The sequence below is a fragment of the Pogoniulus pusillus genome, chromosome 28 (genome assembly GCF_015220805.1).
Source record: "Pogoniulus pusillus isolate bPogPus1 chromosome 28, bPogPus1.pri, whole genome shotgun sequence".
Taxonomy (NCBI): Eukaryota; Metazoa; Chordata; class Aves; order Piciformes; family Lybiidae; genus Pogoniulus; species Pogoniulus pusillus.
This window is the reverse complement of record NC_087291.1, coordinates 5,716,776-5,732,122: the sequence shown is the minus strand read 5'-3', so window position 1 is coordinate 5,732,122 and position 15,347 is coordinate 5,716,776. Positions and strand designations below refer to the sequence as shown.

The window sequence follows — 15,347 nt, the reverse complement described above, 5'->3', positions numbered from 1 at the left end:
TGATCAATAAAGGTCTCTGGCATAATTCACATTGAATTGTCTGGAGTCCATGTGGCACTGCCTTGATCACATTGATCTGTGGGGCCTTGACCATGTTTCCCATGGCAAGCTATCAGGTTTTCTGCATCAAGAAGCCACGAGTCCTTCTGCTCCAGAAAGATACTTTGGGATGAGGTGATTGGTCCTGTTTTGTTTTGGGTTTCCTGCTTGCATTTTGGTTGGGTTTTGGTGGTGTGTTTGTTTGCTCGCTTCTTTCTTTACAGAGCAGCATCCTGGCTGGAGATCCAGAGGACACAAGTACACCCAAGGCAATGACTAGTGTGCTGTGCCCCGGAGCACACCTGGGACAGCAGCACAACCTCCTGCAGTCATTGCCACTTTTGCTCACCCTCACAGACACCACAGTTTACCACTCTCCACCTTCAGTGACTGTTAGTTGACCTCGGACTCAGAAGACAGAGACTGTTAGGTAAAGCATAACTCAGCCTGTTACCTGGCAGCAGCAAGTCTCAACCCTTTCATGAGGCAAGAGCCTGAGCAATGCAGTCAGCACAAAGGCCACTACATCTGCAATCAAACCATCTCAGAGCACTCAGCCTAAAGCTTAGAAACCCAGATTTCTGCTCCTTATGTTCCACAGGCTATCTCCTGGTGTTGAAGACCGCCTGTGGGGAGGCTTGATTCCACAGGCTAGTAAAGCTGGCTGCCAGAGAAGATGATCTGGGCATTTAGCCTACATTTTCCCTGTTTATACTAATTTATGCATAAGAATAAGCTCTATGTATACATTAGCTTCTCTACATTTTAACAGCCAAGAATATCTGAGTGAATATTAAAGAGATGTAAATAACATGGCACAGCAAATCAAACATGGGCCACATTGCTATGTAGCTAGCATTTCAAGAACCACAGTTGTGATGGAATTCATTCATGTGCACTCTTAATCAGAGACACATTATTTAGAAGGGTACAATATCAAACTGTTTCAGCTGTCAAAATAATACAGACACCTGATGCAAGCAAATCAAACTATTTCCCTATTGTATACGAAAGATCCAATTGACAGGAGGAGGTGAAGCTTGCTTCTCTTATGCCCTAGATGATTGTGCCTACAATAACACTGCTTGTGATGGAACTTGATGAAGTAATACAGCCTTAAATGGAACAATACATAAATACATAATAATAAAAGCACTGATAAAAGGTGTCAGCAGAGGCACTGTGTATCTCTCAGCTGTCAAATATAGGGATATCAAATATCATAGGATCATAGAATCAACCAGGTTGGAAGAGACCTCCAAGGTCGTCCAGCCCAAGCTGTTCAGAATCTTGATGTGAGTTAAATCATCAGAATTCTTATAAATCTATCTCACCTGGAGGCCCCAGCCTCTGGTGTTACAGGCTTTGCAAGGATGCAGAGTTTATAGAGTCATAGAATCAACCAGGTTGGAAGAGATCTCGAAGCTCATGCAGTCCAACCTAGCACCCAGCCCAAGCCAATCATATAGACCATGGCACTAAGTGCCTCAGCCAGGCTTTTCTTCAACACCTCCAGGGATAGCAACTCTACCACCTCTCTGGGCAACCTTCCATTCCAATACCAATCACTCTCTCTGTCAAGAACTTGTTTCATTTGAATCATAGAATCAGTCAGGGTTGGAAGGGACAAGGATCATCCAGTTCCAACCCCCTGCCATGCCCAGGGACACCATACCCTAGAGTAGGCTGCCCATAGCCTCAGCCAGCCTGGCCTTAAACACCTCCAGCCATGGGGCCCCAACCACCTCCCTGGGCAACCCATTCCAGCCTCTCACCACTCTCATCACCAACAACTTCCTCCTCACATCCAGCCTGAATCTCCCCACCTCCAGCTTTGCTCCATTCCCCCCAGTCCTGTCACTCCCTGAGAGACTAAAAAGTCCCTCCCCAGCTTTTTTGTAGACCCCCTTCAGATAGTGGAAGGCCACAAGAAGGTCACCTGGGAGCCTCCTCTTCTCCAGACTGCACAGTCCCAACTCCCTCAGTCTGTCCTTTAACCCAGTTTGCCTTTTGCTACTAAATTGGTCTTGCAGATTTTGCAAGAGTTACTGACAAGTTATAAAAGAACACTCCTTTGAAATCACAACCCTGATTATTAAAGGGGTAACAGCAACCCCCTCTTCATCTTGATCAGTCCCAGTGGGTTTATACCACAAATATATTTGATGCTTGCTTTGAAGATGAAAGGTGCTATAAAGTGCACTTTATTAAAACCACTATAAAGACCTGTTGTTTTTGCTCATATACCTGCTGAGTGATGGTTTCCAGAAGTCTAATGGCACCTCCTGAACATGCACATTCACTTTACTTTCTGCCTTGGAAGAATTCCTCTTAAAATTGTAGGTTGATTTTCCAGCTTTTGGTGTAGAGCCTCTTGTATGCTTCAGGATAGATCAGTCATTCTGTGATGCAGACAGCTGCGTGAGGATACAGCTTCACTGGAAAGCAGAACTCATACAGCATCTTAATGGACAGAGAGGCTGCAGCCAGGTGGGGTTGGGCTCTTATGCCAAGCAACCAGCAACAGAACAAGGGGACACAGCCTCAAGTTGTGCCAGGGCAGGTCTAGGCTGGATGTTAGGAGGAAGTTGTTGCCAGAGAGAGTGATTGGCATTGGAATGGGCTGCCCAGGGAGGTGGTGGAGTTGCCATCCCTGGAGGTGTTGAAGAAAAGCTTGGATGAGGCACTTAGTGCCATGGCCTAGCTGACTGAACAGGGCTGGGTGCTAGGTTGGACTGACTGATCTTGGAGGTGTCTTCCAGCCTGGTTGATTCTATGATTCTATGAATAGCTCATAGCTGTGTAAGGCTGCATAGGATGCTGGCTCACAGGCACAGAGAACACACTACTGCCTTAAAGCCCTGTGAGTTACCATTTCTAAGTTAGCCAAAGGCTGTGGTGCAGTAAATCCAAAGTTGTCACTCCTACGACTTCCCATCAAGCGCTGCTAAACTTCATGCCCACAGAACTGCTTGTGCAAAGCAGTGCAAAGGCCCCTGGCTTCCATGCTCTGGTTTAAATTGCCCGTGGGATTTATGAAGAGAAATCTTGTAAAAATGGCATTTCAGATGCACTTCCTTCACTGGCAAGCTGGCAGATGTCAAAAGTCACCATGGTAGTGCCAAAATCCCTGCCAGTGATCAACAGACTTTATCAAGTTTTGATAGCTACTAAACCAAAGGTCCACCAAATCTTGTTCTAAGTTATTAACTTTCCATTAGAAACTGTCAATGAGCAAACAAAACCTGGTACAATGCCAAGGACACAAATCACCTGCAACACCTGCAAAGGAACTATGTCATAGAATCATAGAATCAACCAGGTTGGAAGAGACCTCCAAGATCATTCAGTCCAACCTAGCACCCAGCCCTAGCCAGTCAACCAGACCATGGCACTAAGTGCCTCTGCCAGGCTTTGCTTCAACACCTCCAGGGATGGTGACTCCACCACCTCCCTGGGCAGCCCATTCCAATGCCAATCACTCTCTCTCTGCCAACAACTTCCTCCTAACATCCTGTGGTATGTCCTGGGATATGTCCTGTGATAATCTACACCCACACATTTCTTCTTGTATCCTGGAAAGTAACCTGACTGTAATACCAACACAAATCCTGCACACTGTGTAGTCAGTCTCATTTTATGCCCTTCCTTCACATCTGTGCAAACAAAGCCATTGTTAGAACACAGAAAAGAGCTGTGGCATGTAACACATGCAGCTACGAATCCGCGAGTGCTGCTATGTGCTGAGCCTTTAAACGGGAGGTGGCACATCTGCTTTTGGCATAGGAGTGTGTAAATCAATCCAAGATGTTTATTAAAGAGTAAGTAACAACCTGTCCACACACTCTCTCTTCCTTCCAACTCTGGTTTTGTTCTTGCTTTGTTATTTTGCTGGCAGTTAAACATGAGCTCTGCACACTGAAAGCGTAGGTCGTCCCTTCACGCACGGGTAACGTAACATGTCACATAATACTTAACAAGTATGTGATGGGGCACGGGCTGGGCAAAAAACACAAGCCAAAATGAGGTGGGGAGGAAAGGGTAAGTACCAACAGCTACACCACTGTGACTGAAAGGGTTATTACTCTGGATAAGGCATCTGTGTTTCCAATTAGTTTTCAAATGAATACTAAGATCTAGATTGGATTTCATGTTTCAGCTCCTGGTAATTAGTGAACAAAATCTGCAAGGGTGAAGGAGAGTATTTTCTTCCTCATCAATCAGAGGCATGAGCAAGCATGAAAGAATGGAGTAGTTGGTATAGATTAGCTTTGTATCCACTAAATTCAGCAGTGTGCTCAGGTGGCCAAGAAAGCCAAGAGCATCCTGGCCTGGATCAGCAATGGTGTGACCAGCAGGAGTAGGGAGGTGATCATGCCCCTGTACTCAGCACTTGTGAGACCACACCTCGAGTACTCTGTCCAGTTTTGGTCACCACAGTATAGGAGGGACACTGAGGTGTTGGAGCAGCTGCAGAGAAGGGCAACGAGGCTGGGGAGAGGTCTGGCAAACATGACCTATGAGGAGTGGCTGAGAGAGCTGGGGGTGTTTAGTCTGGAGAGGAGGAGGCTGAGATGAGACCTTACTGCCCTCTACAACTACCTGAAAGGAGGCTGTAGTGAGGCTGGAGCTGGTCTCTTCTCCCAACTTCCTAATGATAGGACAAGAGGAAATGGCCTCAAGTTGTGTCAGGGGAGGTTAAGTTGGACGTTGGGAGGAAGTTCTTTACTGAGTAGGTGGTCAGGCACTGGAACAGGCTGCCCAGGGAGGTGGTGGAGTCACCATCCCTGAAGGGGTTTAAAAGGAGAGTGGATGTGAGGCTTGAGGCTATGGTCTAGTGATGAAGGATGCTGGGATGAAGGTTGGACTGGATGATGCTGGTGGTCCTTTCCAACCACAGCAATTCATAGTGGTTAGATGTTGTGCTGAGGGATTTGGTTTAGTCAAGGACTTGTCAGTGTGAGACTACTGCTTGGGCTCGATGAGCTTGAAGGGCAGTTCCAATCTCAGAAATTCTGTGGCTCTGTGATTCAGTAAAATGCACATATACCTCCTACACCTGGGTCAGCCTAAGCAGGGCTGCTAGGAGCCTGAGTCTCTCAGCTCTTGCACGGGTTGACCAGCAATAAAAAGAACACGATACTGGCACCAGTAAATAGTGGCACCAGTCAGTATTGGCACTGGAGGTTAGCCCTTTCTGGAGCAATCGTTGACAGATTTGGCACAGCCATGTTGTTGTCCCCCTGACTAAGCAGCTCTATGGTCAACAGCAAACCACTGACTAAGGAGCTCTATGGTCAGTAGCAAACCAAGGACAGCAGTGCCTTTTGCGGACTACCTGCTTCAAGAAGCAGCACTTAAGAAGGTGGAAGTGGGGAAGAACAGAGAGCCCAGGGCACGTAGAGCTCCTTCCTCTTCCTTCAAAGGATGCACATCCTAAGATGCCTAAGGGGAGGAACTCCTTCACAGCTGGGCTGGAGGAGCAACCTATTTTGAATTCCAGGGAAGGGCTCACAGATGCCTAAGGGGAGGCACTCCTCCACAGCTGGGCTGGAGGAGCAACCCATTTTGTATTCCAGAGAAGGGCTCACAGATGCCTAAGGGGAGGCACTCCTCCACAGCTGGGCTGGAGGAGCAACCCATTTTGTATTCCAGAGAAGGGCCCACTTTGTGGCATGCTTGTTAGTAATCACAAGTAGAAGGGGAATACTGCACACATGGTCTTCTTGACTTCCAGGTGGGAAGGTGGTAAGAAAGTGATGCTCTTCTTCAAGTGGATTTTGGAAAGAAGACCTATTTTCTAAGGCACTGAAGAACCCATCCACTGGAAAGACAATCTCTGTTTAGTATGCTGGCAGCAGAAAACCACAGAGCATTCCTGGCTCCTTTTGAAGAGACAAAGTTGGAAAACAGACTGATTGATGGGAGATGGTTATGGAAGATTTGTTATGCAGAAACGGGGATGGCAGTGAGGCAGCTTCAACAAAGAGGTCCACGCTGCACAGGGAATAGAGGCTGCTGGAAGTGTGCCACCCAGTGTATTACACTGGCACGTCTAATTAAGTAGGCTGACATTCAAACACCTTCAGTGATTGCTCATTCCTTTTCTGTTAAAATGGTCAGCACAGAGCCAAAGGCAAGATCTCAAATGCATGTGTTGCAGAGATAATGTTACCTGTCTCAAAAGCAACAAAGCTTGCAGGACATTTGTGAATCAGGGCTCTTCATTTGTAGCTGAAATCGAGCTGCACAAGTGACCTGGGTGCATTTGCTCAGCAAGGCAGAACGCACCGGGGCAGCATCTACATAGCAGCTACCACTGTAGGCTAGAATGTGCTTGAGCACAGTTGGTACAACTTCCTCTGATCATCTTTTAGCCAGGGCAAAAATGTGAGTGAAATTAGATCAAAACGCTTGGGTCGGTCAGAAACTTCAAAGAAGGAAAAGGAAAAGGAGAATGGAGGGAGGGAGGGAGGAAGGAAGGAAGGAAGGAAGGAAGGAAGGAAGGAAGGAAGGAAGGAAGGAAGGAAGGAAGGAAGGAAGGAAGGAAGGAAGGAAGGAAGGAAAGAAGGAAGGAGAGAGAGAAAGAACGAACGGAGGGAGGAATGAGAGAGAGAAAGAAGGAAGGGAAGGGAAGGGAAGGGAAGGGAAGGGAAGGGAAGGGAAGGGAAGGGAAGGGAAGGGAAGGGAAGGGAAGGGAAGGGAAGGGAAGGGAAGAAGAAGGGAAGGGAAGAAGAAAGGAAGGAAAGGGAAGAAGAAAGGAAGGAAAGGGAAGGGAAGGGAAGAAGAAAGGAAGGAAAGGGAAGGGAAGAAGAAAGGAAGGAAAGGGAAGGAAGGGAGGAAGGGAGGAAGGAAGGAACTGAAGGAGAGAAGGGAGGAAGGAAGGAAGTGAAGGAAGGAAGGGAGGAAGAAAGGAGAGAAGGGAGGAAGGAAGGAAGTGAAGGAAGGGAGGGAGGGAGGAAGGAAGGAGAGAAGGGAGGAAGGAAGGAAGTGAAGGAAGGGAGGGAGGAAGGAAGGAAGAAAGGAAGGAAGGAGAGAAGGGAGGAAGGAAGGAAGTGAAGGAAGGAAGGGAGGAAGGAAGGCTCTCCCCCAGTTGTTCCACACACTCTTAGTTTTCCCCTATTAAAAATACCTTTTCTGTTTTTTCTTCCACGTGCCTGACACTGCGACTTGTGGGACTGAACCTTTTGCAAGGTGCTGGTGCCAGCTCTCTGCAGAGTGCTCTGGACAGGTCTCTTCATTTCCAATTCATTTGGTTGTTTTGTGGCTTACACTTTGCAATTTAAGTGAATACTTTTGGACTCAGATTTTTCTTTTTCAATGCAAATATGTGGTGCTTCCTTATTGAAAGTATCAACTCTTCTGTTTCCCTATGAAAAGTAGGATAAAGAGTAATATTCTCGGGGCTGAAGGTGAATTGAGATGTTACTTTTCTGTGAATTTAAGCTTAAAAAGGGGGACAAACACAACGACTGAGTATCAAAACACTGACTAAATCTTCCTTCTACCCAAGACATGATAAAAGCAGTATTGCATCTTTTAAACAACAGCTGGGGTACTGCACAGCTATTAGGAGAAGTTATTCATTGCTACCTAGTACCTTGCCAGGCTTAGAGCCTCTGTCCCCTCCCATCAGCTGTTTAACCCTACTCAGCAGACCTGGTGCAGCTGTGGGATGTCTGTAACAAACTCTCTAGAGCGACAGCAGTGTTTATAGAGGTTGAGCATGAGCCAGGTCACACTACCTCGAGGCATTCTGTCTAAGGAGGTTAGGAGAGTACACACAGAAGTGAGAGACGCTACCTGACTCCAGCAGTTTTAAGGTGCTCTATTCCACCTTTGCTCCTGAAGGCCATGACTCACTTTAGTTTGAAAGTAAGTGTCCTTTCACCTTTAATTGTTTTGGGAAGCTGTTTACCAGGAACCACAGGCTGAACTTACAGAACGTCTCACAGGGTAATAAAGGGGAAGAAAGTACAAAAGAACTAATCCTTGGTTCGCTAGAGCATACTGCATCCATGTCTCCAGGCTTTTCTTTAATCTATAACATCTAGGAAGAAAAGGAAAGTTAAGAGAAGCTGACCCTGGAAGTTGTTCAGCAATCACATGTCATCTGGAGATGGAGCTTAGCTGACCCTGGAAGTTGTTCAGCAATCACATGTCATCTGGAGATGGAGCTTAGCTGACCCTGGAAGTTGTTCAGCAATCACATGTCATCTGGAGATGGAGCTTAGCTGACCCTGGAAGTTGTTCAGCAATCACATGTCATCTGGAGATGGAGCTTAGCTGACCCTGGAAGTTGTTCAGCAATCACATGTCATCTGGAGATGGAGCTTAGCTGACCCTGGAAGTTGTTCAGCAATCACATGTCATCTGGAGATGGAGCTTTCTGCCCATCAAATCTTTCAAGATATGCCAAAAAACATACCCCGTGCCCCTGGCATCGAAAGGGTTGGTAACACCTGAGTCACACCCATACTTGATCCCTGCCAGACCAAGAGGCATGTGCCACTGAAGCACGTGGGCCATCTCACTCCTCTTTCCATTGGACAAGCAACCACCTTGCCGCCAAAAATGCCACAGTCCATGCCCACTGCTACCCATGCCAGCAATATTAGCAAACGTACCTCAGGGACTAACTCCTGCTGTAATCACAGAGGTCGTTGTTTTAGTTCAGTGTCAGCAGCTGGTGTTGCAGCCCAGGCTCTCTACATGTTATTTCTGGACTCAGGAAAACTCGAAGCGCTGCTTTGCCCTGCAGCACGAAATTTATGGATGAGGAGACAACTTCAGCCTGCCAGGTGAAAATTTTGGCATCCTTCTGTCGGTGTTAAAAATCCCTAGGGCTGTAAATATTTATTGAATATGAAATACACTCATATGCTCCAGCTAGCACATTACCATGTGAATAAATCTAGCCTTAAACAAATCTTGTGCGCTTCATCTTCCATCCGCTCGATAAAACTCTTGCTCCTTGCTTTGAGCATTTAGCTTTCACATGGCTGTTCACAGGTGGTGTGCCTCGATTTCGTCTCTCTACAACACTGTTTTGCTTCTTAAATTTCACGTTGCAGCTTTTGCAACGTTCTGATTTGATAGGACAAGAACAGCGAGGGCATTAGGACCAAGGGGAAAGAAAGGCGCACGCATTGCTCTGTATTATGTCTGGCAAAGTGCTTCCTGACTGAGCGCCGCGGCTATGTGTGAAACAAAGTCAGAGCCCGACTAGTTCTCATCTGTTGATCACAGCTAACTTCCAGCCTCTGAACGGGGGAGAGCTGTCAGAGCTGCTCTCAGAGATAAAGCGCTTCAGTCCGGGCAGCAATTGGAAGCTCTGAAGAAGCAGAGTCTGCTCTGGAAGGAAACTATAAGAAATGGAACTTCATTTTACTTAGAATTTACAAAGGAAAGGGGGAAAAAAAAACCACCTTTTTTTTTTTTTTAATCAGCTAAACATGCACCTACCTAACTAAACTGGGACTCTGTATAATAAAGGATCTACTTTATTTCTCTGGATCCATGCTGCATTTTACTACAGTAAGTGTAACACTAATAGGAATGTTGTATTTTGCCTGTAAATAGCCAGGAAAGCATGAAACGGCATCAGTGAAATGTGAGTGGAGCAAAAAAAATTCTCTTGGCAAAGAGGGCTTTGCTGCAAGTGAGGACTGGAGTCTGAGGAAGATCCAAGTGATATTTAACATGACCATCTGTATCATTTTGTCACCAACAGCATGTTCTTGAGGAAGAAGTGCAGATATGGATCACGTAAGCTGCAGTTTCTCCTGCTGCTGCTGATGCTGGGCTTTTTGCTGCTGATGGTTACAACGCTGAACCCCCCACCCAGCAACCAGAGCAAGGAAGGGAATTTCCAGCCTGTGGAGTTCAGCCTCCGGGAAGGGAATCAGATGGACTTGGCGGAGACTCGGGAAATGCTGGAGACCCAGGAGGAGAACCAGCAGTACTACCCTTTGGATGGGCTATCACCTTTCATCTCCCTGCGGGAGGATGAGTTGATCGTGGCCGTCGTGTCGCCCACCGGCAAGAGGAACCACAGCAAGGCCAGGAAGGGCTACCGCGTGGTGAAGCAGCAGAGCAGGCGGCCGGGGGCGAGGGCAGAGGGCGACCCGGAGTCCCCGCTCCTGCCCCTTCCTATGCAGGGTGGGGAAGGGGCTGCTGCGGGGGAGCGACCGCTCGGCCTGGAGACCCACGGCTTTAACGAGGCGCTCAGCGAGCGGCTCCCCCTGCGCAGGGAGCTGCCCGAGGTACGACACCCGTTGTAAGTAGAACGGCCGTTTACTCTACGCGAGAAAACCTGGCTCTTTCCCCGCCGCTGCCCCCCACGAACCTAAGCCCCACGTCTTTACTACCAGACCCTCTCCTCCGCTTCGGGATACCATTCCCCCCGGCACTGCGTGAGGAACACGCACCCGTTCCCTAGGCACGCTCCTAGCTCCCCTCCAGCCGCCCCGCAGCCCGCGGCAGTCCGGCCCCTGCCCTGGGCTACAGTCCCTGCGCACCTCGACCCCGCGGCAGGTGCTGTGCGAGCCCACAGAGGCTGCGGGACGCACCGGCGGCGTTCCTAGCGCCCAGGGCTCCACTGGCAGTGGAGAGGGCGGGTGGCACGGGTGGCACAGGCAGCTACAGCTTCCCTGGGGAGAAAGGGGAGAGGAACGAGCGCAGCGCACCCCAGGTGACGACTAAGGTACGCTGTTATTTGCACCTCCCACACTCCCGTGTCCCACCCACCCGCCTCCCACGGCCACCGGGCAACTGGCACCGGGCAACTGGCACCGAACAGGGACAAGGCGGCGGGCACGGGCGAGCCCACCGCGGGCCTGCCCCACAGCAACGCGGCACCAGGGTGGCAGCGCCCTCTGCTGGCCGCCGTGAGCAGGGCGCCCTCCGCTGCAGCAGGTGCCGGGCAGCGGCCGTGGCGTGCTCCCCGTGCCCCGCGCTCCCCGGGCTTGTCCGTCTGCTGGGGCCAGATTGAACAACTGCTGCCTTCGACGCCTCACGCCTTGCATTTGAAACCTGGAGACGTGGCAATTATTCCAGCGACCTTTCAAGGGCAGTTCATCGCAGGTCTCAAAAAGCAACTGAAGGGATCTTTGCATCTTTGCACTCCTCTGCCTGGAGGGGACACAAAGGGATGTGTGTGGGTACCATTGTTTTCTTTGCCTCCTGCAATGAAAGCCGTTGTAGCTTTCCTCTAGGACATGGTGGGGATGTGTGCCAGGAGACATTTGAAACACGACAAAGGAAGTATATAATATGTTTTCTAGTAGTTGTTTGCACATATTTAAAGACAGATGGTGGCTTGAATTTAAGAGGGCAGTATTAAGAAAGAGAAGTGAAACTTAATTCTTTCCCCACCTGCTTACTCGGTTCAGTGTTCATTTGCATAATTCCACTGAGCAATGAAATGCTGGTATTATTTCTGTTATTTTTCACCATGTTTCACTGGCAACTCTTTGAGCTCTGTCATGTTCAAAGGAGGAATGGTGACCCTGGTTTACCACCTGTGACATGAGCCAAGCCTCAGTGTTACTCAGGCACCTGAAGGGCCATTCAACAAATAGCAGGTTTAGTTAATACTAATCGTGGTAAGATTTAAGCCATGGTCTCAAAGCTTATGGATGAGTTTTCCTCACTGACTAGTTGCAGTCAATGCCACAGCCCAGACGGAAACCACAGATCTGAACAGCTGCTCAGATCTAAATCCAGATCATAAACCTGCAGCAGAGGTCTACCTCTAAGCCAGTCCTGTCATTTATGGCACAATAACCCCATGCAGAGATACAGGCTGGGGTCGGAGTGGCTGGAGAGCAGCCAGACAGAGAGGGATCTGGGGGTGCTGATTGATACCGACCTGAACATGAGCCAGCAGTGTGCCCAGGTGGCCAAGAGAGCCAGTGGCATCCTGGCCTGCATCAGGAATGGTGTGGCCAGCAGGAGCAGGGAGGTCATTCTGCCCCTGTCCTCTGCACTGGTTAGACCACACCTTGAGTGCTGTGTTCAGTTCTGGGCCCCCCAGTTTAGAAGGGACATTGAGATGCTTGAGCGTGTCCAGAGAAGGGTGATGAGGCTGGGGAGAGGCCTCGAGCACAGCCCTACGAGGAGAGGCTGAGGGAGCTGGGATTGGTTAGCCTGGAGAAGAGGAGGCTCAGGGCAGACCTTATTGCTGTCTACAACTACCTGAGGGGAGGTCGTGGCCAGGAGGAGGTTGCTCTCTTCTCTCAGGTGGCCAGCACCAGAACAAGAGGACACAGCCTCAGGCTGTGCCAGGGGAAATTTAGGCTGGAGGTGAGGAGAAAGTTCTTCCCTGAGAGAGTCATTGGACACTGGAATGGGCTGCCCGGGGAGGTGGTGGAGTCGCCGTCCCTGGAGCTGTTCAAGGCAGGATTGGACGTGGCACTTGGTGCCATGGTCTGGCCTTGAGCTCTGTGGTAAAGGGTTGGACTTGATGATCTATGAGGTCTCTTCCAACCTTGGTGATACTGTGAAGACACAAACCACAGTGATATTTTTAAGGCATAATTTACTCCATGGACCTCACTCAAGCCTGTATCAATGCAGTTCTATCAGCAGTGTGAAGTAGGGAAGAAGCAGTACTAAATCAGTCTATTACTGTTCTCTGTTTGAATCACCTTGTGCCTAGTAACGTCTATTATTATTTAGTTAGAGAGAGCCCAGCCAGGCAGAGGCATTTCAGTGAGTTAGCCCCATGAACTCAGCCTCTCCAATTTCACTTCAAACTAGATGGAAAATTCTTCACACCTGAAACCATGTCTATTAATTGTGGAACACTTCCAGGTGCTGTAACATAAGGCTTGCCAAACTTCACGCTTGCATACTTCATGTTTACTCTTAAACCAGGGTGTAAAGTAAATGCCATAAGTTATACTTACTTGCTGCTCATTAGAAAATCACATGAAGAGGTCTGTTGTGCTTTGCATTAGAGCTGGAGAGCTACAGTTAACTGCAGAACTATGTAACTACAGTTAGGGGTTAGTAAACTACATAAAGCAGAGCTTATGTGCTGTGTTGTGCCTGGATAATATGGGTTCCAACTTCCTTACTTGGAAATGGCACTTCTAGACCTCTCTTATCCAACCTCAGCTGCTAACATAGCCCACAGCAGGTGAATGTTTTATGCTGCTTTTCAGAAAGTAGATGCATAAATTGGTCTCTTCCAGCACTCACACTGTACCCTGACAGATTTACATTCAGTACTCGTTTTGACATGGAGTTTCTGGGTGAAAAGGCCTTGTAACTTGTTCAGTTGTAGTAGAAAGTTGTTCTCCTGCATCAAAGCTCATCCTCTCAGGTACCTTCAGCCCTCAGAATGTTTCCTGCTGCTATTGGTTGGTCCAGCCACCACTGACACCCTCCTGTGTGGATGGTGGACCTGTGACAGCAGACATGTGACAGTGGACCTGAATCACACTTGCCATTGTGATTTCTAGGATGGGCGTTCTGCTTGCTGAAAAAATATGTGCTTCTCTTGTGGGCCTGAATTATAGAATCATAGAATTGTTTTGGTTGGAAAAGACCTCTAAGATCATCAAGTCCAACCATCAATCCAACATCACCATGGCTGTTAAACCATGTCCCCGAGTGCCATGTCTCCACACTTCTTGAGCACCTCCAGGGATGGCAACTCCACCACCTTCCCCATCAAGACTCAGAAATAGCTAAAGATAAACCCATTAGAAATCAAAAGGTTGGAGGAGTGATTGTGAACCTGCTGTGAGAAAGGGAAGGCTCACAGATGTCACAGATGGCAAAGGTATCCAGCCAAACAGAAACTCACAGTGTATCTGGAAAGGTTTTAAGTTTCATTACAAAAGCATCTCTTCCACTTCAGTGTGGTTGGGAGCTGAATCTTGACGTGACATGTTCCTGAAGGTGAGTGGGAGTCCCCACTGACAGTGCCTTTGCTGTGTCAGAATTGTTCTGCTGTTCTCATTGCTGCATCTGACAACTCCTTATTTTCCACAAATTGGATGAAATTGCTATGTCTCATATCAGTCACAGCCCTGTCTCTTTGAAATGCCAATTTATGGTGAATAATCTAGGAAATTGCTCCCAATTGCAGGGAAGGTGTTTCTGTGTAACAGTACCCTTTAGAGTCTTCCTGGGGATTAGATATCTGCACTGCAAGTCTTTGCCAATCTCCATGGCAACTGAACACTCACCACCTAGGTTATGTATTCAAGAACAGTTATTTTCAGTGCTTTTCCAATTAAAATTCCACAACAGCCTTATTTTCTTACTCTAACCACAGTACTAGCAACAAGGCAATGTAGTATTATAGTGCAAAATGCAATTGCTTGTAGCTGCGCTCAGTGTTGCTGGGTGGAAGCTCCATGATGGTAAAATCATAGAACCACAGAATCAACCAGCTTGGAAGAGACCTCCAAGGTCATCCAGTCCAACCTAGCACCCAGCCCTAGACAATCAACCAGACCATGGCACTAAGTGCCTCATCCAGGCTTGGCTTCAACACCTCCAGGGACAGTGACTCCACCACCTCCCTGGGCAGCCCATTCCAATGCCAATCACTCTCTCTGCCAACAACTTCCTCCTAACATCCAGCCTAGACCTCCCCCAGCACAACTTGAGACTGTGTCCCCTTGTTCTGTTGCTGGTTGCCTGGCAGAAGAGACCAACCCCCACCTGGCTACAACCTCTCTTCAGGCAGTTGCAGACAGCAATGAGCTCTGCCCTGAGCCTCCTCTTCTGCAGGCTGCACACCCCCAGCTCCCTCAGCCTCTCCTCATAGGGTTTGTGTTCCAGGCCCCTCACCAGCTTTGTTGGCCTTCTCTGGACATATTCCAGTATCTCATCATCTGTCTTGAATTGAGGAGCCCAGAACTGGACACAGCACTCAAGGTGTGGCCTGAGCAGTGCTGAGTACAGGGGAAGAATAACCTGCATCAGGTCCTCACTTTCCTTAAATGCCTCTCGATTCTTCTGCCTGAAGGCACAAACACTGCCCAGTCCTGAGACTATCCTTTTCTCCATCCTGCTGACAATGGAAACAATTATCCCACATGAAATTGGGGAATAATAGCATTGTTAATTGCAAAGAAAAAAAAAAGAAGTAAACCAAAGACACCATCAATGCATTATAGTGTCAAAATAATCAAGAAATTTTGCCTCTCTCTACCAAAATATATGAATGGGAAATACTGTTAACTATAATGAATTATAATTGGGCTTGTTGTAAGTGTATGTTCTCAGAAGTGTGCCTAGAGTATTCATTCATTTGCATTTGCTATTGAATTGTTCAGATTATGGAT

At 48.2% G+C, this 15,347-nt stretch overlaps 1 protein-coding gene across 4 annotated transcripts in view; it reads left to right on the top strand.

Moving 5' to 3' along the window:
- Positions 1–9,305: 9,305 nt before the first annotated feature.
- GALNT15 (polypeptide N-acetylgalactosaminyltransferase 15) overlaps positions 9,306–15,347 on the top strand; it is a 33,833-nt gene continuing 27,791 nt past the window's right edge. For 3 of the 4 annotated variants that reach the window (XM_064166899.1, XM_064166900.1, XM_064166897.1), the window contains exon 1: positions 9,306–10,318. In XM_064166899.1, coding sequence (XP_064022969.1) covers positions 9,774–10,318 — 545 coding nt within the window. In that variant the 5' untranslated portion in view covers positions 9,306–9,773. The remainder of the gene's footprint in view (positions 10,319–15,347) is intronic. The other variant, XM_064166898.1, reaches the window with a different exon arrangement.